General features: G+C 44.2%; 1 protein-coding gene across 8 annotated transcripts in view; it reads right to left on the bottom strand.

Moving 5' to 3' along the window:
• Positions 1 to 14,394, bottom strand: part of NTRK2 (neurotrophic receptor tyrosine kinase 2) — a 399,889-nt gene that overhangs the window by 170,868 nt on the left and 214,627 nt on the right. For 5 of the 8 annotated variants that reach the window (XM_021064643.1, XM_021064642.1, XM_021064644.1 and 2 more), the window contains 2 exons: positions 10,325 to 10,372; positions 2,608 to 2,796 (listed from right to left, as the gene is read on the bottom strand). In XM_021064643.1, coding sequence (XP_020920302.1) covers positions 2,608 to 2,796; positions 10,325 to 10,372 — 237 coding nt within the window. The remainder of the gene's footprint in view (positions 1 to 2,607; positions 2,797 to 10,324; positions 10,373 to 14,394) is intronic. The other 3 variants (XM_021064645.1, XM_021064646.1, XM_021064649.1) reach the window with 1 other exon arrangement.

Raw genomic sequence — 14,394 nt, forward strand, 5'->3', positions numbered from 1 at the left:
ATTTCTGAATGACCACAATTAGAATCTTCAAAGAAAGGATTTTTTACTAAAGGCTTATTTCTGCTAAAATTGCTATTTAATCTATTTAAACTGGCTAGTATGTTGTTTAAAATACATCTAACAAATAAATTACATAGGCAAGTTTAACAGTAATAGAGCCTATGTAAAAGGCTCAATGAAAATGGTCATCTTTACTTACTACAAGTCTGTTGTAATTAATATTTACATCACCATATCTGATCAATGTATGGCCAACATCAAAGGCACATCACATCCCATCCTATGAAGAAGTAGTTCAACAAGCATCATTTCTGCTCTCTAGGAGCTTACAATCTAACCTAACTAAGACTACAGAAACATACACAAGCATGGTCATACTTAGGACTTCACAAAGGGCAATGGATACACTGATGATAAAGGAAAAAATTATGGTGCAAAGAATAGAAAGACATTTAAGAAAAGGTAAAGGGAAGGAGAGAAGTAAATTGTTTCCTCACTCTTGTTTCTTTGAAAAAGGATTTATGGAGATGTGTTATTTTACATGTTTTAAAAATCATGAAAAAGCATAAGGCTTGATGCTTCAAAGAAATAAAATTTCTTCTGGCATAAGATGCTAAGTAACTGAGAACACTGGGCCGGTAAGGACAGCTGAGTGAAGATCCCAGCAAGATTTATCAGAAACAACCAAATAGTAAATGGTCTGGATCCCTCCGGTAGATGACAGACACTGAGGGGAAGATACAGATCTCCTCAACTCACTTCCAATTCCTTCCACGTGGGAAGAACATAGAATGGCTTAGCCACAAAATCAAGGACTCCTCCAAAATTACCAAATTTCTGAGTGTTGGAACCTTTGTAAAAACCCCCATGGGCTCTAGATCAAGGAAATGACCTTTGGAAATGATCTTGTGGGATATCTAAGGGAAGAAAGCACTTCCAGAAAGAAGGCAGACTAAGAAGCCATCTACTCCACATTATCCCACATGATCTCATTTGTTTGTTTGCTTTCTTGCTCATCAGTTCATTTTTTTCTTATTGGACTTGTGGGCTAATGCTATCTACTTGATTATTCAGCTTTATCTTTCCTCCATTGACAAAGAAAAGCAAATTTTTGAGTACAGGTTGATTTTAGTCAACCTCATTTTCAATGCAGCCTCAGGTTAATTGAAGCACATCATACAGCCTGGGACTGGTGGTGGTGACAGGGGTGTCAAAGTACTCTGTTCCTAGGAAGAACAGTCAAAATGATGACAGATTCTCTCATCAGGGTATCTTGCTTTGCTTTATTCAATATGTGACTGTTATACATGTAGGGCGTTTCAAGGACCTTTGGAGGATGCTTATCTCAACAAAAAATGCACATTTGAAGCAAAGCCTCTGCATATTTTTTTTATACCATAATACCTTGATTTAAATTATACCTATTATTTCAAGGAACTCAATATTCTTCACATGTCTTTCTATTTCTCTTGTCATATTACATAGTCAACTGAAATCTATGGTGCAGTTCAATCTCACACATTATAAGCTTGTAATACTATTATTCCTAATGATTACATCCAAATCTGTGGTTAACTACATCTCAGGACAAATTTAAATGAATAGGGGGAAATTACAGATGTTTCCTGATACTTTACAAGATACTCACTGTTGCATCTCCCTATCTATGAGCGTTCTCAGTGGAAAATCAGTCCCCCAAATCTAACTTTGAATTAGTCCGACCTAAACTGAAGGAGGGCAGGAGAAGAGTATTTAAGGTGGGATAAGAACAGGCAAATAGACAAAAGGTACCTAATTGTCAGTGGCAGGGAAACCCTGGAACCTGAGCCATCTTATACCATAGCCCTGATGGCCCCTTATTCAAGTGTAAGGGAGGATCAGGCATTCCAATGGCATAAACCTGTTTGTTTGTTTTTTTGTTGTCCTTTAGGCTGTGTTCCATTTTCCGTATTTGAACACTGGCTCAGAAGATAGAATTAGAGTCTCTGAGAAAAACTCAAAGCTTCTCAACAGAAGCTAATGGGTTAATCTGACTCAGAAATATAACTCGGTGTACTTAACAGGCACATCATATGTGGTGATATTTCTTCGGTATTGTGACATCACAACAAGTCTCATGCTGGGAACTAAGACTGAACAAAGAAAACAGAACTACCTAAATTGATACCACCTGTGTGCAACACAGAGCATTCCTGGTCACCATTTGGGTATATTTTAAGGACTTTCAATAAACCAAATTTTAATCCCACCAATTGCTTGTCTTGTGTAACTGATGTATATGCATTCTAATGACCCTCTGGTTTCTGTCTCTATCTTTTTCAAGATAAGCAAGCCTTGATTCCAACTTCATGTTGACAAATGGTTTCAGAAAACGGATCCCAAGAAAAGTCAGTATCTGCCCACAGTTCCAATCCCAGCAGGAGACACACCCCGAGAACCCACAATCAACAACCTAAATGATCTATTCCATGGGCTCAAAGCCCCAACAATCCTCAGACATTTCACTGCACCCTTCCCTCAATCATCCTTGTCAGGGACTGCGATAAACATGCTGCTCGAGACAGCTATGCAGCAAATGGGCCAATAAGTATAAACAGCTGTACTTACATGTGTCTGGCTTGAGCTGACTGTTGGTGATGCCAAAGTACTGGGGATTTTCAATGACAGGAATCTTGGTCATTCCAATAATGACAGCATCAGGACCGCCCTCTGAAGATGATGGGGTGTTACTCCCATTGGAGATGTGATGGAGAGGGCTGGCAGAGTCATCATCATTGCTGATAACCGAGGCTGGGCCTGGAGCGGGAAAAATACATTTTCTCCTGTAATCTTCCATGCTTTTGTTGAGCCATAATTCACATATTCATAATACAAAAAATTCACTCATTTAAATTGTAGAATTCAGTGAGTTTTTAACATATTCAAAGAGTTGTGAAACCATCAGTATGATCTAATTTTAGGACATGTTTATTATTCTCATTAGCAGTTACTCACCGTTCCCTCCACTTCCAGCCCTGGACATCTACAATTTTTTTTTTTTTTTTTTAGGACCACACCTGCGGCATATGGAGATTCCCAGGCTAGGGGTCCAACTGGAGCTACAGCTGCTGGCCTGTGCCACAGCCACAGCAACATCAGATCTGAGCTGCATCTACATCCCACACCACAGATCATGGTAATGCCAGATCCTTAACCCACTGAGAGAGGCCAAGGATCGAACCCGTAACTGATTCATTTCTGCTGCATCAAGATGGGAACTCCGGCATCCACGAATTTACTTTTAATTCTATGGATTTACCTCTTTTAGGCATTTCACATAAATAGAATCCTGTAATATGTGACTGTTGGGGGACTGGTTTCTTTGGCCCAGCAGGACATTTTTAAGGTTGATTCACATAGTAGCAAGTGTCATTACTTTCTTCCTTTTTATAGCCAAGAGATATTCCATTGTATGGATACACCACATTTCGTTGATCCACTGACCAATTGGTGGAAATCTGGGTTGTTTCAAATTTGGGGCTACTATGAATAATGCAGCTCTGAGCATTTGTGTACAAGTTTTTGTGGGGACCTCCCTTTTCATGTCACTTGGGCAGAACTGCTGGGTTATACTGTAGTTTTAATGTTTAACATTGTGAGGAATTGCCAAACTGTTTTCCAAAGAGGCTGCCCCACATATTTTATTTTGTTTTATTTATTTATTTTTTAATTGTTATTTCCCCAATACAATTTTTTTTCTCTTGTACAGCATGGTGACCCAGTCACACATACATATATACATTCTTTTTCTCCCATTATCATGCTCCATCATAAGTGACTAGACATAGTTCCCAGGACTACGCAGCAGGGTCTCATGGCTAATCCATTCCAAAGGCAATAGTTAGCATCTATTAACCCCAAACTCCCCAACCACCCCACTCCCACCCCTTCCCCTTGGCAACCACAAGTCTGTTCTCCGAGTCCGTAATTTTCTTTTCTGTGCACCACATATTTTATATCCCCACCAGCAATGCAGCTTCCAATTTCTTTACTTCCTTCTCCTATAATTTAATACACAGCTTTCCCTTCTGTTCTCTGAGCATCTTTAGAACACTCTCTCATGGAAACTCCCAGCATGCATCTAGGATTCCTGCTGTACAATGTACTGAAAGATGTCCTAGGAGTTGAAAGATCTGATCCTTTCTCTTCTCTTTGGACAAGTCACTTACCTTCTCTGTACCTCTCCCTCCACTTCCATTTGTAAAATACGCAAAAGGATATCTGCTTGTTTCTTTCTGAGACTAGAATGAAACTACCGATGTGAGATGTGCCTCATGAGTATGAGTTACTCCTAGGTGTTACTAAATAAACTTACAACTGGTCGATGAGAATTGCATTGAACTGTCCTCTTCGTGTTTCACTTTCTGTCTATCCTGTCAGCCGCTGGCACCACTTGTGCCCACAAAACACTTTCACAATAATGGAGCAATCCCATGGCAAAGTTACCTGCTTTGCCTTTAACCATGATATTATCTGTAGAGTGATTACATGGATGTCTTTATCCTAAGGCAATAGCCATAACATTTTTCAAACCAGGCTCAAACTTTCCAGTCCAGAGGCTCAGCATGTACATGCCCATAAAAACAGTCTACTGTGTCATTAGCAAACAATTGATCCATTGCCCACTCAACCCATAATGTTTATAACCCGAACTACATCCACAAAGATAAAAGTCTACATTCATCGAAAGGTTCACAACAATTAAGATCCCAGTGGCTCTCAACAGACACACCTTGCAAGAAAAGCAGACTAATAAGCCTCTTCGACATATATCTCACATGTTTCTCCAGCGTACTGAAGAGGTACTGGGTCCCACAAAAGCTTACCACTGGTCAGGGATACGGCAATAATTTAAGAGGAAGACAGGAAGAAAAGGAATGGAGGAAAGACAAAGAGAAGACAATGAGAAGGCAGAATCGGATGTGCAGCCAAGAGAGAAATGTGTACGAAGGAAATGAAAAGTCTGAATTGATGCTCCCTGAGCAAGGCCATGTGTATTTATCCAACCCCCCAGGGTGAATGTTTCAGCATCTCCATCCAGTCTCAACCTCCTCCCTCACATGTCACTGTTTCTGTAAGAAGCACACAAATTCTAGAAGCAGAAGTTTTTGTATCATACATTTTTGAATCCCCAGTGAAACAGCACAGGAATTCATCCCCCAACCTTTGAGATCCTTACATTGGGATTATCAGTTTGTCCAGATAACAATTGGCCATTCCCCAGTGAGCTGAATCTTAGACCATGCAGGATGCAGCCAACTGCTATTATAGGTAATTTTAAAAAGCATTCTCTCAAGGGGATGTGTATTTAAGTTGCCTTTAATGATACGCTCTGGCTCAATTCTGCAAGCAAGTCCTCACACAGCCAATTTAGAAGCCACAGAACACTCAAAGCGAAGGCAAGCTTACCTCCTGTGCTCATCTTGAGCCTGGCTCGTTGGTGTTAGCAAACACTGGAAATTCTGCCAAGAATAGCTATACAGACAAGTTCTTTCCAGTAACCACAACCATCCCCGCTTTCTGATTTGCCTCCTGACAGGCCTCCATCACCCGGAGCTTAAACCCAGAGATGGAAAATGGAAATGTGTTATGCTAACATTTCTGCCTCTTCTCAATAAAACCTTTCCAGCCAGGGGCTCCCTTGCTCTGGTCCCCAGGCAGCTGTCCCCCAAAGTAGGCTACGGCCCGAGCTCCCTCGGGGAGGGTGCAATCCAGGCCACACGTTTCTCAACCGATTCCAGGCTGCACGTGGACCCCCAGAAATGCAAGCATTGTCATGTTCAGACATTGCACAGGCTGTCAGAAGGCCAATGATATCTGCTTCTGGATTGCCTGCAACCATGAGAAACACACTGATCCCAGTTGCTTTGCCTCTGATTCCCTTTTGGCCCCGACAGGCCATCAACATTCCCGTGGCATTCAATCATTTTGGAGGAGGTGGATACTTAGAAGACAATATTGAAATTCCTACAGGCATCCAGGCTCTAAAACCTCTGCCCTGTACATCATGGAGCCTCACATAAGGAGTTCAACTGAGGGACTTGCTTCTGGCTCCTCCTCTGACCCAGAGGACACCCTTTCCTTCACCTGGAGTTACTAGTAAAACCTTCAACACCGAGGTAGCAGATCCCAAGGGTACAGGCTCTCTGTTTGGGGAGGGGAGTGTTTTTCAAGCCCAGAAGAGGTCGAAAGCACTGGAGGTAATTTTTCAAAAGCTTTTTCACTTTGCCAGAAGGTCACTGTTGACAAATCTGAGCAACATAGAAACCTCCACCATTGATCAAGCGGGATGTTAATTCAAGTGCTGTTTTCTTTATTACTGATGTTCCCCAAGCCTGGAAGATTGATCGGGCTGGCGAGCTTGCAGAGATGCAGCCATTTTGCTGTGAACATTTGATCTAATGGAGCATGGCGAAGTCGGGTGGGGGACAGCTCCCGGGGCGGGGGGGACGATGAATGTCTATATAATATGACAGCAGCCTGTCTGTGCATTTCATGGGCTGTGTCACTGTGTATCTGTGCACGTGCCTGAAGAAACACCACAAGAAGACAGACAGAAGGAGAGTCGGGGCGCATCACGGCAGGTAATACACTCAAAGGAGGGCTGGAAAAAAGTGTCTTCTAATATTAATGAAGTGTTTTCAATTGCTGGGTGTGTGCAGCTTGCCGAGTTTGGGGTAGACAGCTCTTAAGTACAGAGCTGACAAAGAGGAGCTATGCCTGGAAACATTTCTAGCCCATTTTTATCTGAATCTGCCTCATGTGCAAAGAGGCATTTTTCTCTCACCAGAGCTGCTCAGTAAGCATCCTGCACAGATGACTGTACAGACATTTGTCAGCCTGACTGAGACTTTGCCCCCCTGATAAGAACGGACATAGGTCATCTGGAGAAGGAGGTTTTTTCCCTCAAGACTAACAATGCCTTCAAGGTGAGAGAGCATTGTTTTTGTCATTCTTCAAGAGCTGAATTAACCATGGTTGTTTTTTGTTTTTGTTTTTTGCTTTTTTTTAGGGTCACACCCACTGCATATGGAAATTCCCAGGCTAGGGGTGGAATCGGAGATACAGCTGCCAGCCTGCGCCACAGCCACAGCAACACAGGATCTGTGACATACACCAGAGTTCACCAGATCCTTAACCCACCGATCAAGGCCAGGGATCGAACCCGCATCCTCGCGGATACTAGTCTGGTTTGTAACCCACTAAGCCACAATGGGAACTCCACCATGGCTTTTCTTTTTGGGGTTCTGATGCTTCAACATCTGGGGCCTTGGTGACATAGGAAGCCCAGTTCCTAGAGGTAAGAAAGTACTTGCCTGCCAGAGCATCTTTCATATACAGACTGACCAATCCATAGTCTACGCCCCCAACCACAGCCCCTATCGGACTCTCACACCCCATCATGGCATGATACGCCTGCCCCATCATCCCAGAGCCAAGTATTAGACCACTGGGATTGTCCCACACCCGAGCTCACCAACGATACACAACTCAACCAGTCCTAAACCTGCCCACTCTGCCTCACCCATTCCTTTCTGCAGAAACCACAACAAAGGCTCTTGTCAGAGTTACACTGTGGCTCAGCAGTAATGAACCCGACTAGTATCCAGTTCGATCCCTGGCCCTGCTCAGTGGGTAAAGGATCTGGTGTTGCCATGAGCTGTGGTATAGGTCACCGACATGGCTCAGATCTGGCACTGCTGTGGCTGTGGTGTAGGCCGGCAGCTGCAGCTCTGATTCAACCCTTAGCCTGGGAGCTTCCATAGGCTGAGGACACAGCCGTAAAAAGTGTGCGTGTGCGCGCGCGCGTGTGTGCGCGCGCGCGCGCACACACACAAAGGGCTCTTGTCTATGTTTCCCCTCACTCCTTCTGCCTTCTGATCAACCCTCAGCACTGTGGTCCCCACTGTGGTGTAGCCTACCCTTTTCCCTTGGGAACTGTGAATAACAAGCTACCCTTTTCTTTATTTGTTCTATCTTTTATCTTTCTTTCCTTTTTTCTTTTCTTTTCTTTTTTTCTTTTTTCTTTCTTTTTTTTTTTTTTTTTGTCTTTTCTAGGGCCAGACCTGCAGCATATGGAGGCTCCCAGGTTAGGGCTCTAAATGGAGCTATAGCCACCAACCTACACCACAGCCACAGCAATGTGGGATCCGAGCCATGTCTGCGACCTACACCACAGCTCACAGCAACGCCGGATCCTTAACCCACTGAGCGAGACCAGGGATCGAACCCACATCCTATGGTTCCTAGTCGGATTCATTAACCACTGTGCCACGACAGCAACTCCTCTTTCTTTTTCTTTCTTTTTTGGCAGCCCTGTGGCAAATGGAGTTCCCAGGCCATCTGGGATCAGGATCAGATTGGAACCACAGTTGCAACCTACACTGTACCAGAGGCAACGCCAGATCCTTTAACCCACTGTGCTGGGCTGGGGATCAAACCCACATCTTGGTGCCACACAGATGCTGTCAGTCTTATTGTAGAATGACAGGAACTCCTACAAATTACCTTTTCAGTGGCAATTGTGTCCTGACCTGTGGCCTTACCACACCTGAACAGTAATAATAATAAAACTTTGATTTTAAAGCAGTAGCACCCCAGATGAAATGTAGCTAAAACAATTCTGAAGAAGAATTCCCTGGGCTATAGCCTAAAGAGGTGAATCCCAGTTTTTAAAGCTTTCCAACACCAAGCGCCTCTCTGTAGAGCAAACTGGCCTGGAAAACTGTTAAGGGGTTGCACCGATTTGGTGTGTAGGGGAGAGAAGACCTTAGCTCCCAGTGCCGCTGTGGGAGAGTTTATCACTCAACTCCCCTTTCACCACCACCACACACAGAGCAAGCACAAAGCCTTGCAACAGGGCACCTTCAAGATTGCACAGGCAGGGCAATCTCTCTGCTATCTTGGCAAAGCGCCTATGATGATCAGCTGTATCTGAAATCTGCCCCTGGGGAGTGCAGACAAGTCCTGAACTGGTTGCGCTTAAAGTTCAAACTTGGCCACATTCCACTTTCTCTTTGCTGGTGAAGAGCTTTAGTCTTGGAATTCCAGGGGCTCATTAAGGGTCAGGGTGACTTTCCCATCTTCAGGCTCAGTGTCTGCCCCCTCTGGGCTCAGCCTGTGCCACAGTTTGGGTCATTGGACAGACACTGAGAAAGCCTGTCCAATAGGGAAAGGTCTGACATCAGGCTCAAAAAGGGAAAGGAGGAGTTTTCATTGTGGCTCAGTAGTAAGAAACCTGACTAGTACCCATGAGGACATGGGTTCAATCCCTAGCCCTGCTCAGTGGGTTAAGGATCTGGCATTGCTATGGCTGTGGTGTAGGCAGGCAGCTGCAGCTCCAATTCAGCCCTTAGCCTGAGAACTTCCATATGCCACACCTGTGTCCCTAAAAAAACTCCCCAAAAGGAGGGGAGGGGAATAGGCTCCTTTGTATGGATGGTATGAAGGTGTATGAGGTAAATGGCTCAGAACTGGAAGACTCTGTGACACTAGTACACTTCCCCTGTGTTACAATGTTCCCCAAAACCAATCTTGTGACCGAAATAAATACTAACCAACAGATGCTCAAGATGGGGCCAGATCTTGGAAATATCCAGGCAAGATGCAAAAAGAGTCTGCCTTTTCATGCCTTCTAAGCAATTCCTGTTTATTGTCTCTGTACCCACAGAAAATACGAAACAAATTGGAGGTCCCAAGAGATCACACCTGATTCCAATCCGAGTGATGAGCTGCATTATCTGCACTCATTTGGTGGCTACAAACTCTGCTTCTCAATTGTCAGCACAGAGTCTGAATGCAAGGAACAGAAATGCAATCAAGCGCAAATCACAGCGTCTGGACATTAGCCTTGTCTTGGAAGAGAAGCGGTCGTAAACGAATTGCTGATTTCCTAATTCAGAAGCATATTACTGTTTGGCCAGTGGAAGAAAGTTACCATTCAAACTTCTCCAGACATGGATGTATATGGAGTTGGAGGGGAGATTCATTTTATTTCCTTAACCTGCTTAAAAATGCAGCAACAAGCTAGTTCTGAGCGACAGTTAACACTTCCCCGTAGCGTTAAAAACCAGTGGGCGTCGAAAATACAAAACCATTTACTGAAGTCAATTGGCAACAGCCATGCCCTTTCTGGAAAATGCTAGGCCTCTTCCTTCAGCAAATCAGAAACCCAGAACACAGGAAAAGGATCAAGAGCTGACAAGGATCAAGCGGGTCAAAGCAGTTTCATCCTATTTAAGCAACACAAACTCATGACTTATCCAAAGAAGGAGGAACTACTTACCAACACCTTGTCTTGATTTTATTTTCCCAAATCCAAACCATGAGAAATCTGAAAACCACAACAAAACATAAAATAAACTTCGAAAGAGAAGCTTAAACCCAAGGCATTCAGCACCGTCCCTTGTGAAATAGCAAACTCCCCCAAAAAAGCTCCACCGGGGGCCAAAGCTTCCCCTCAAACACCTGGAAACGAACCCTTGGATTTTTATGTAAAGATTTATTTCTCATCCTGAGACCACTGAGGTTGGAATCAGATAAGAGACAGCAAGAAGCCTGTCTTGGAGAAAAAATGGCCCAAACCAGGGGCTCAAGGCTCTGAGCAGATTTCTTTCCTTCTCCCTCTCTCTCCTCCTCCTAAGTAGCGAAGCATCAAACAGGGAAGTGGCAGGAGTGAAAACACTCAGGGCATTTGACAAGCGCGCTGTGGTTCTCAACTGTGGACGTGTGGGAAAATAATCAAAGAAAACAGATCTTTTTCTGGAGCTAGGACAGGCCGTGCAAAAATGGAACGTGAAATCTTGTGGGAGAACAGACCCTGGGACTGGATGGGGATCCAAGAGGAAAAAAGGCGGGGGGAGACATCACAATTAGACCCGGATGGCACCACCGACTTTGCTGCGGGACAGTGGGCAGCTCCCAGCAGCTCTGCACCTCTTATAACACCAGCTCCACAAGGCACAAGTGGAGAGAGGTTTGCCAAATGTTTGGCGCTCCTCCAATGGATAAAGTCAGAGTGAAATGCCTATCTGTGCCCTGGGCCTGCCTGTTCCCTTCTAAGTAATTTCTGCACAGCAGGGAAAGCCCTGGATAAGAGGCTGATAAAAGGAACAGAGCCCAGGTAAGTAGTAACTGTTTCTCAGCTTCTTAGATTTGTGGCAATTGTTGCAGGCAGTTAACATAAAAAGCTAGAGAAGAGAAGAGCCCGTTGACAGGAAACAATGTATATGAAAACCTATGCCCAGGCAAAAACGCCTTCCAAAGTTGTTGTCATGATCTTTTTCAAGTACATTTAGCCTTGCCTTCCCTGGTCTTCTACATCTTCAGCTCTAAAGCTGATTTTCCCTTCCGATTGTACTCCTCTGAATGCTTTCTTCCAGGTTTTAAAAGCAGGATGATGGTCTGGACTCCATTCAACGCCAAATTAAGATCGTCTGCTCTGAAGACCTCATTCATTGGGTCCTCAGCCTAGCAATGCTGAGCCGGGCCTCTGGATTTCTTAGTTACAACTAATCCCTTTCAAAACAAAGTGTATTTTCCTACCAATCATTTTTTATTTCCTAGGTTTGATTTACATTGTCTTACTTAAATCATGGATTGACTATTAGCACTGCTTTTTTTCACTTGAGTATTTTTTTCTAAATCATGTTTCTATCTCACAGAGGCCATGGAAGGGCAAAGCTCTAGTGGCCCCTCACTGGTGACACATTTCAAAGGATTGTCCCTCATCCCCTATAATAACCACAACTGCAGTGAACATCTTTACACATCGTAGGTGCCCCCATCCCCATTTTCAGAAATCATTCCTCCCAGATAAATCCCAGAAATGGAATTACTGTGTCAAAAGGCGGAAATAGTGTTAAGGTTCTTAACATATGGTATCTAATTGTTCTCCCATGACGTGAGGTCTTGACTTTCACCAACAGCGTATGGGAGGGTGGAGTATATTTCCAATGGGTAAGCTAAGAGTAAGCCATTTCCTGTGTCCATTCTTGCCATTGGCATGTATCCACCTTACTGAACAGAGACCTGACAAATACTCCCCTCCCACCTGTGCTCCATGAAACCACTCACCACCCTCCACCCATATGTCCCAGGCTGAGGTGTGGCACAGGTGCGATAGGAACTGCAGGCATGAAAAGGACAGCAGAAAACATTTGTGTAGTCATCGTAATTCACCAATGGCCTCTTCCACCCCAGATACTTCTCGCCCTCAGTCCTCAGCCAAACCCTGGAATCCATCCAGGTTCATTAACCAGGGACTGAGACTCAGAGAGCCTGATGGGCTTTGTGAAGTCATCGTAGTGACTGAGGGAGACTCAGCCTTCTGATGCCAAATCCACTTTTTTTTTCATTCCTTCATGGTTGTCTCATGAATCCTCCAAAATATTTAGCCAAAATTAGCCAAGTTGACAATGCTACCTACCATCAGGATTCAATTTTATATAGAGAAAAGCACTAGAACTAGCCATCCATTCCTCATTTATTTATTCAGCAAGTAGAACAGAGGGTTCAGGGAGAAAGAGCTGCATGACCTGCCCTCAAGAAGGTTACAATCAAGGATTGACTCTCGGAGAAGTATGTCCAGGATGTACAGAAACTCAAAGAGGGGTATTGAGCTGAATCTGGGAGGTGGGGGTGGGGAAGCAGAGGAGAGAGTTCACTGGTTTCTAGATGATAGATTAAAATTAGCCAAGAATGGTAAAAAGCAGGGGGATGGGGTGGTGGGCTTCTCACCATAAATAGCCTGGTTATGGCTAGAGTGGGAAGCACCGCATTTGTCAAGGGGCTGATGCAGCTGGAAAGTGGAAAGAAGCTGGGAAACATATACAAGGGCCAGGGAAAGAGTTTGCACTTGACAATGACCATTGCAGGGAGCGCCCTACAAACCAACCCACCAACCAACCTCAGGCCAGGACCAAAAGTAACCTTAGAAAGTGGTTGCAGGATAGAAGCAGGATGAGGTAAGAGAAGGACTGAGGGCAAGAGGCTGGTTAAGGAGGCTTCTAGGGGCTGAGAGAACTGTGGTCTGACCTGGGTCATGGAGAGGGGGGACTGGACAAGGAGGGGATGGCTGTCAGGCATATTTAGGGGAATCTAGAGGATTTTGCAACAGATCGAAAGTTGAGGGGAGTAGCGGAGATGAGCAAGGAAGTTCTTGGGTTTGGACAACCAGGTACAGAGGGACACTGCCAGCAGTGTCTCCAAGGACCCTGGCAGGGAAATAGACTTAGGGGTTCAACCCTCAGCATGGGTGTGGGGCACACATCCCAAATAATGTGACCAGCTGGGGAAAATGTTAGAGGGAAACATCCAGGGTTGGGGCCTCGGGTCTGGAGCTCAGGACACAGGTCTAGCCCTTAATGTGGATCTGCTCGAGTTTAACCAGAACCTAGAGTTTAACTGAGAACAGAGGCTGGATATTGCACCTATGACACATTCCTCCTGGGAGCATAAAACACTCTTTTTTTTTGTTTGTTTGTTTTTTTTTTTTTTTTTTTTTTAAGGGCTAAACCCACAGCATATGGAAATTCCTGGGCTATGGGGTCGACCCAGAGCTGCAGCTGGCAGCCTACAACACAGCCATAGCCATATGGGTGACCTACATCTCAGTTCATGGCAATGCTGGATTCTTAACCCACTGATCGAGGCCAGGGATCAATCTCACGGTCTCATGGATACTAGTCAAGAGTTCTTAATTCACTGAGTCACAAGAGGAACTCCTAAAACACCACTTTTTTTTTTTTTTTTTTTTTTTTTTTTTGCAGGCATCACTAAAAGGGCACCCAGTTCAGGCTACCTTTTGACAAACCTATTCCTAAATTGCTAAGCTATTTCTAAGTTCTTTTTAACAGTAACACAATCATGACACAAGGAGAGAATATCACCTTTCTTGACCAAAGCCCCAAGTTCCTGGGAAATGGACCAAACCAGGCAGAGCACATCTGCCCTCCAAAAGCTGTCCCCTGTCACTTGTCCAACAATTTTCTCTTGATGGATTCAAGCAGTAGTCTTAGGACCGTAATACTAAATTTCACCCGCAAAATTTTAAGGCTCAAAAGAAACAATTTCTCAATTTCCTGCAATGTTTCACCCATTGGGAGTAGAGTCCTGCCAAACATTCTTTTATTTTCTACTTAATAAGAGACACTTTATTCACTGCAAAATAAAGGGCCCCTTCAAAAGCAAAAGTAGTTGCACTGAGCTTAAAGGAACTCCCCCTTTTGGAATCTAGACCAACAAAGACTCTACATTCTGAAATTAACCAATTAAATTCATCTCATTTCGAAGAAAGTTCAATCTTCCCCATCCAGAGAAGAGGAAAGTCAAAAAGAAAACAGCATATGAGCACAT

The sequence above is a fragment of the Sus scrofa genome, chromosome 10 (genome assembly GCF_000003025.6).
Source record: "Sus scrofa isolate TJ Tabasco breed Duroc chromosome 10, Sscrofa11.1, whole genome shotgun sequence".
NCBI classification, from domain to species: Eukaryota; Metazoa; Chordata; class Mammalia; order Artiodactyla; family Suidae; genus Sus; species Sus scrofa.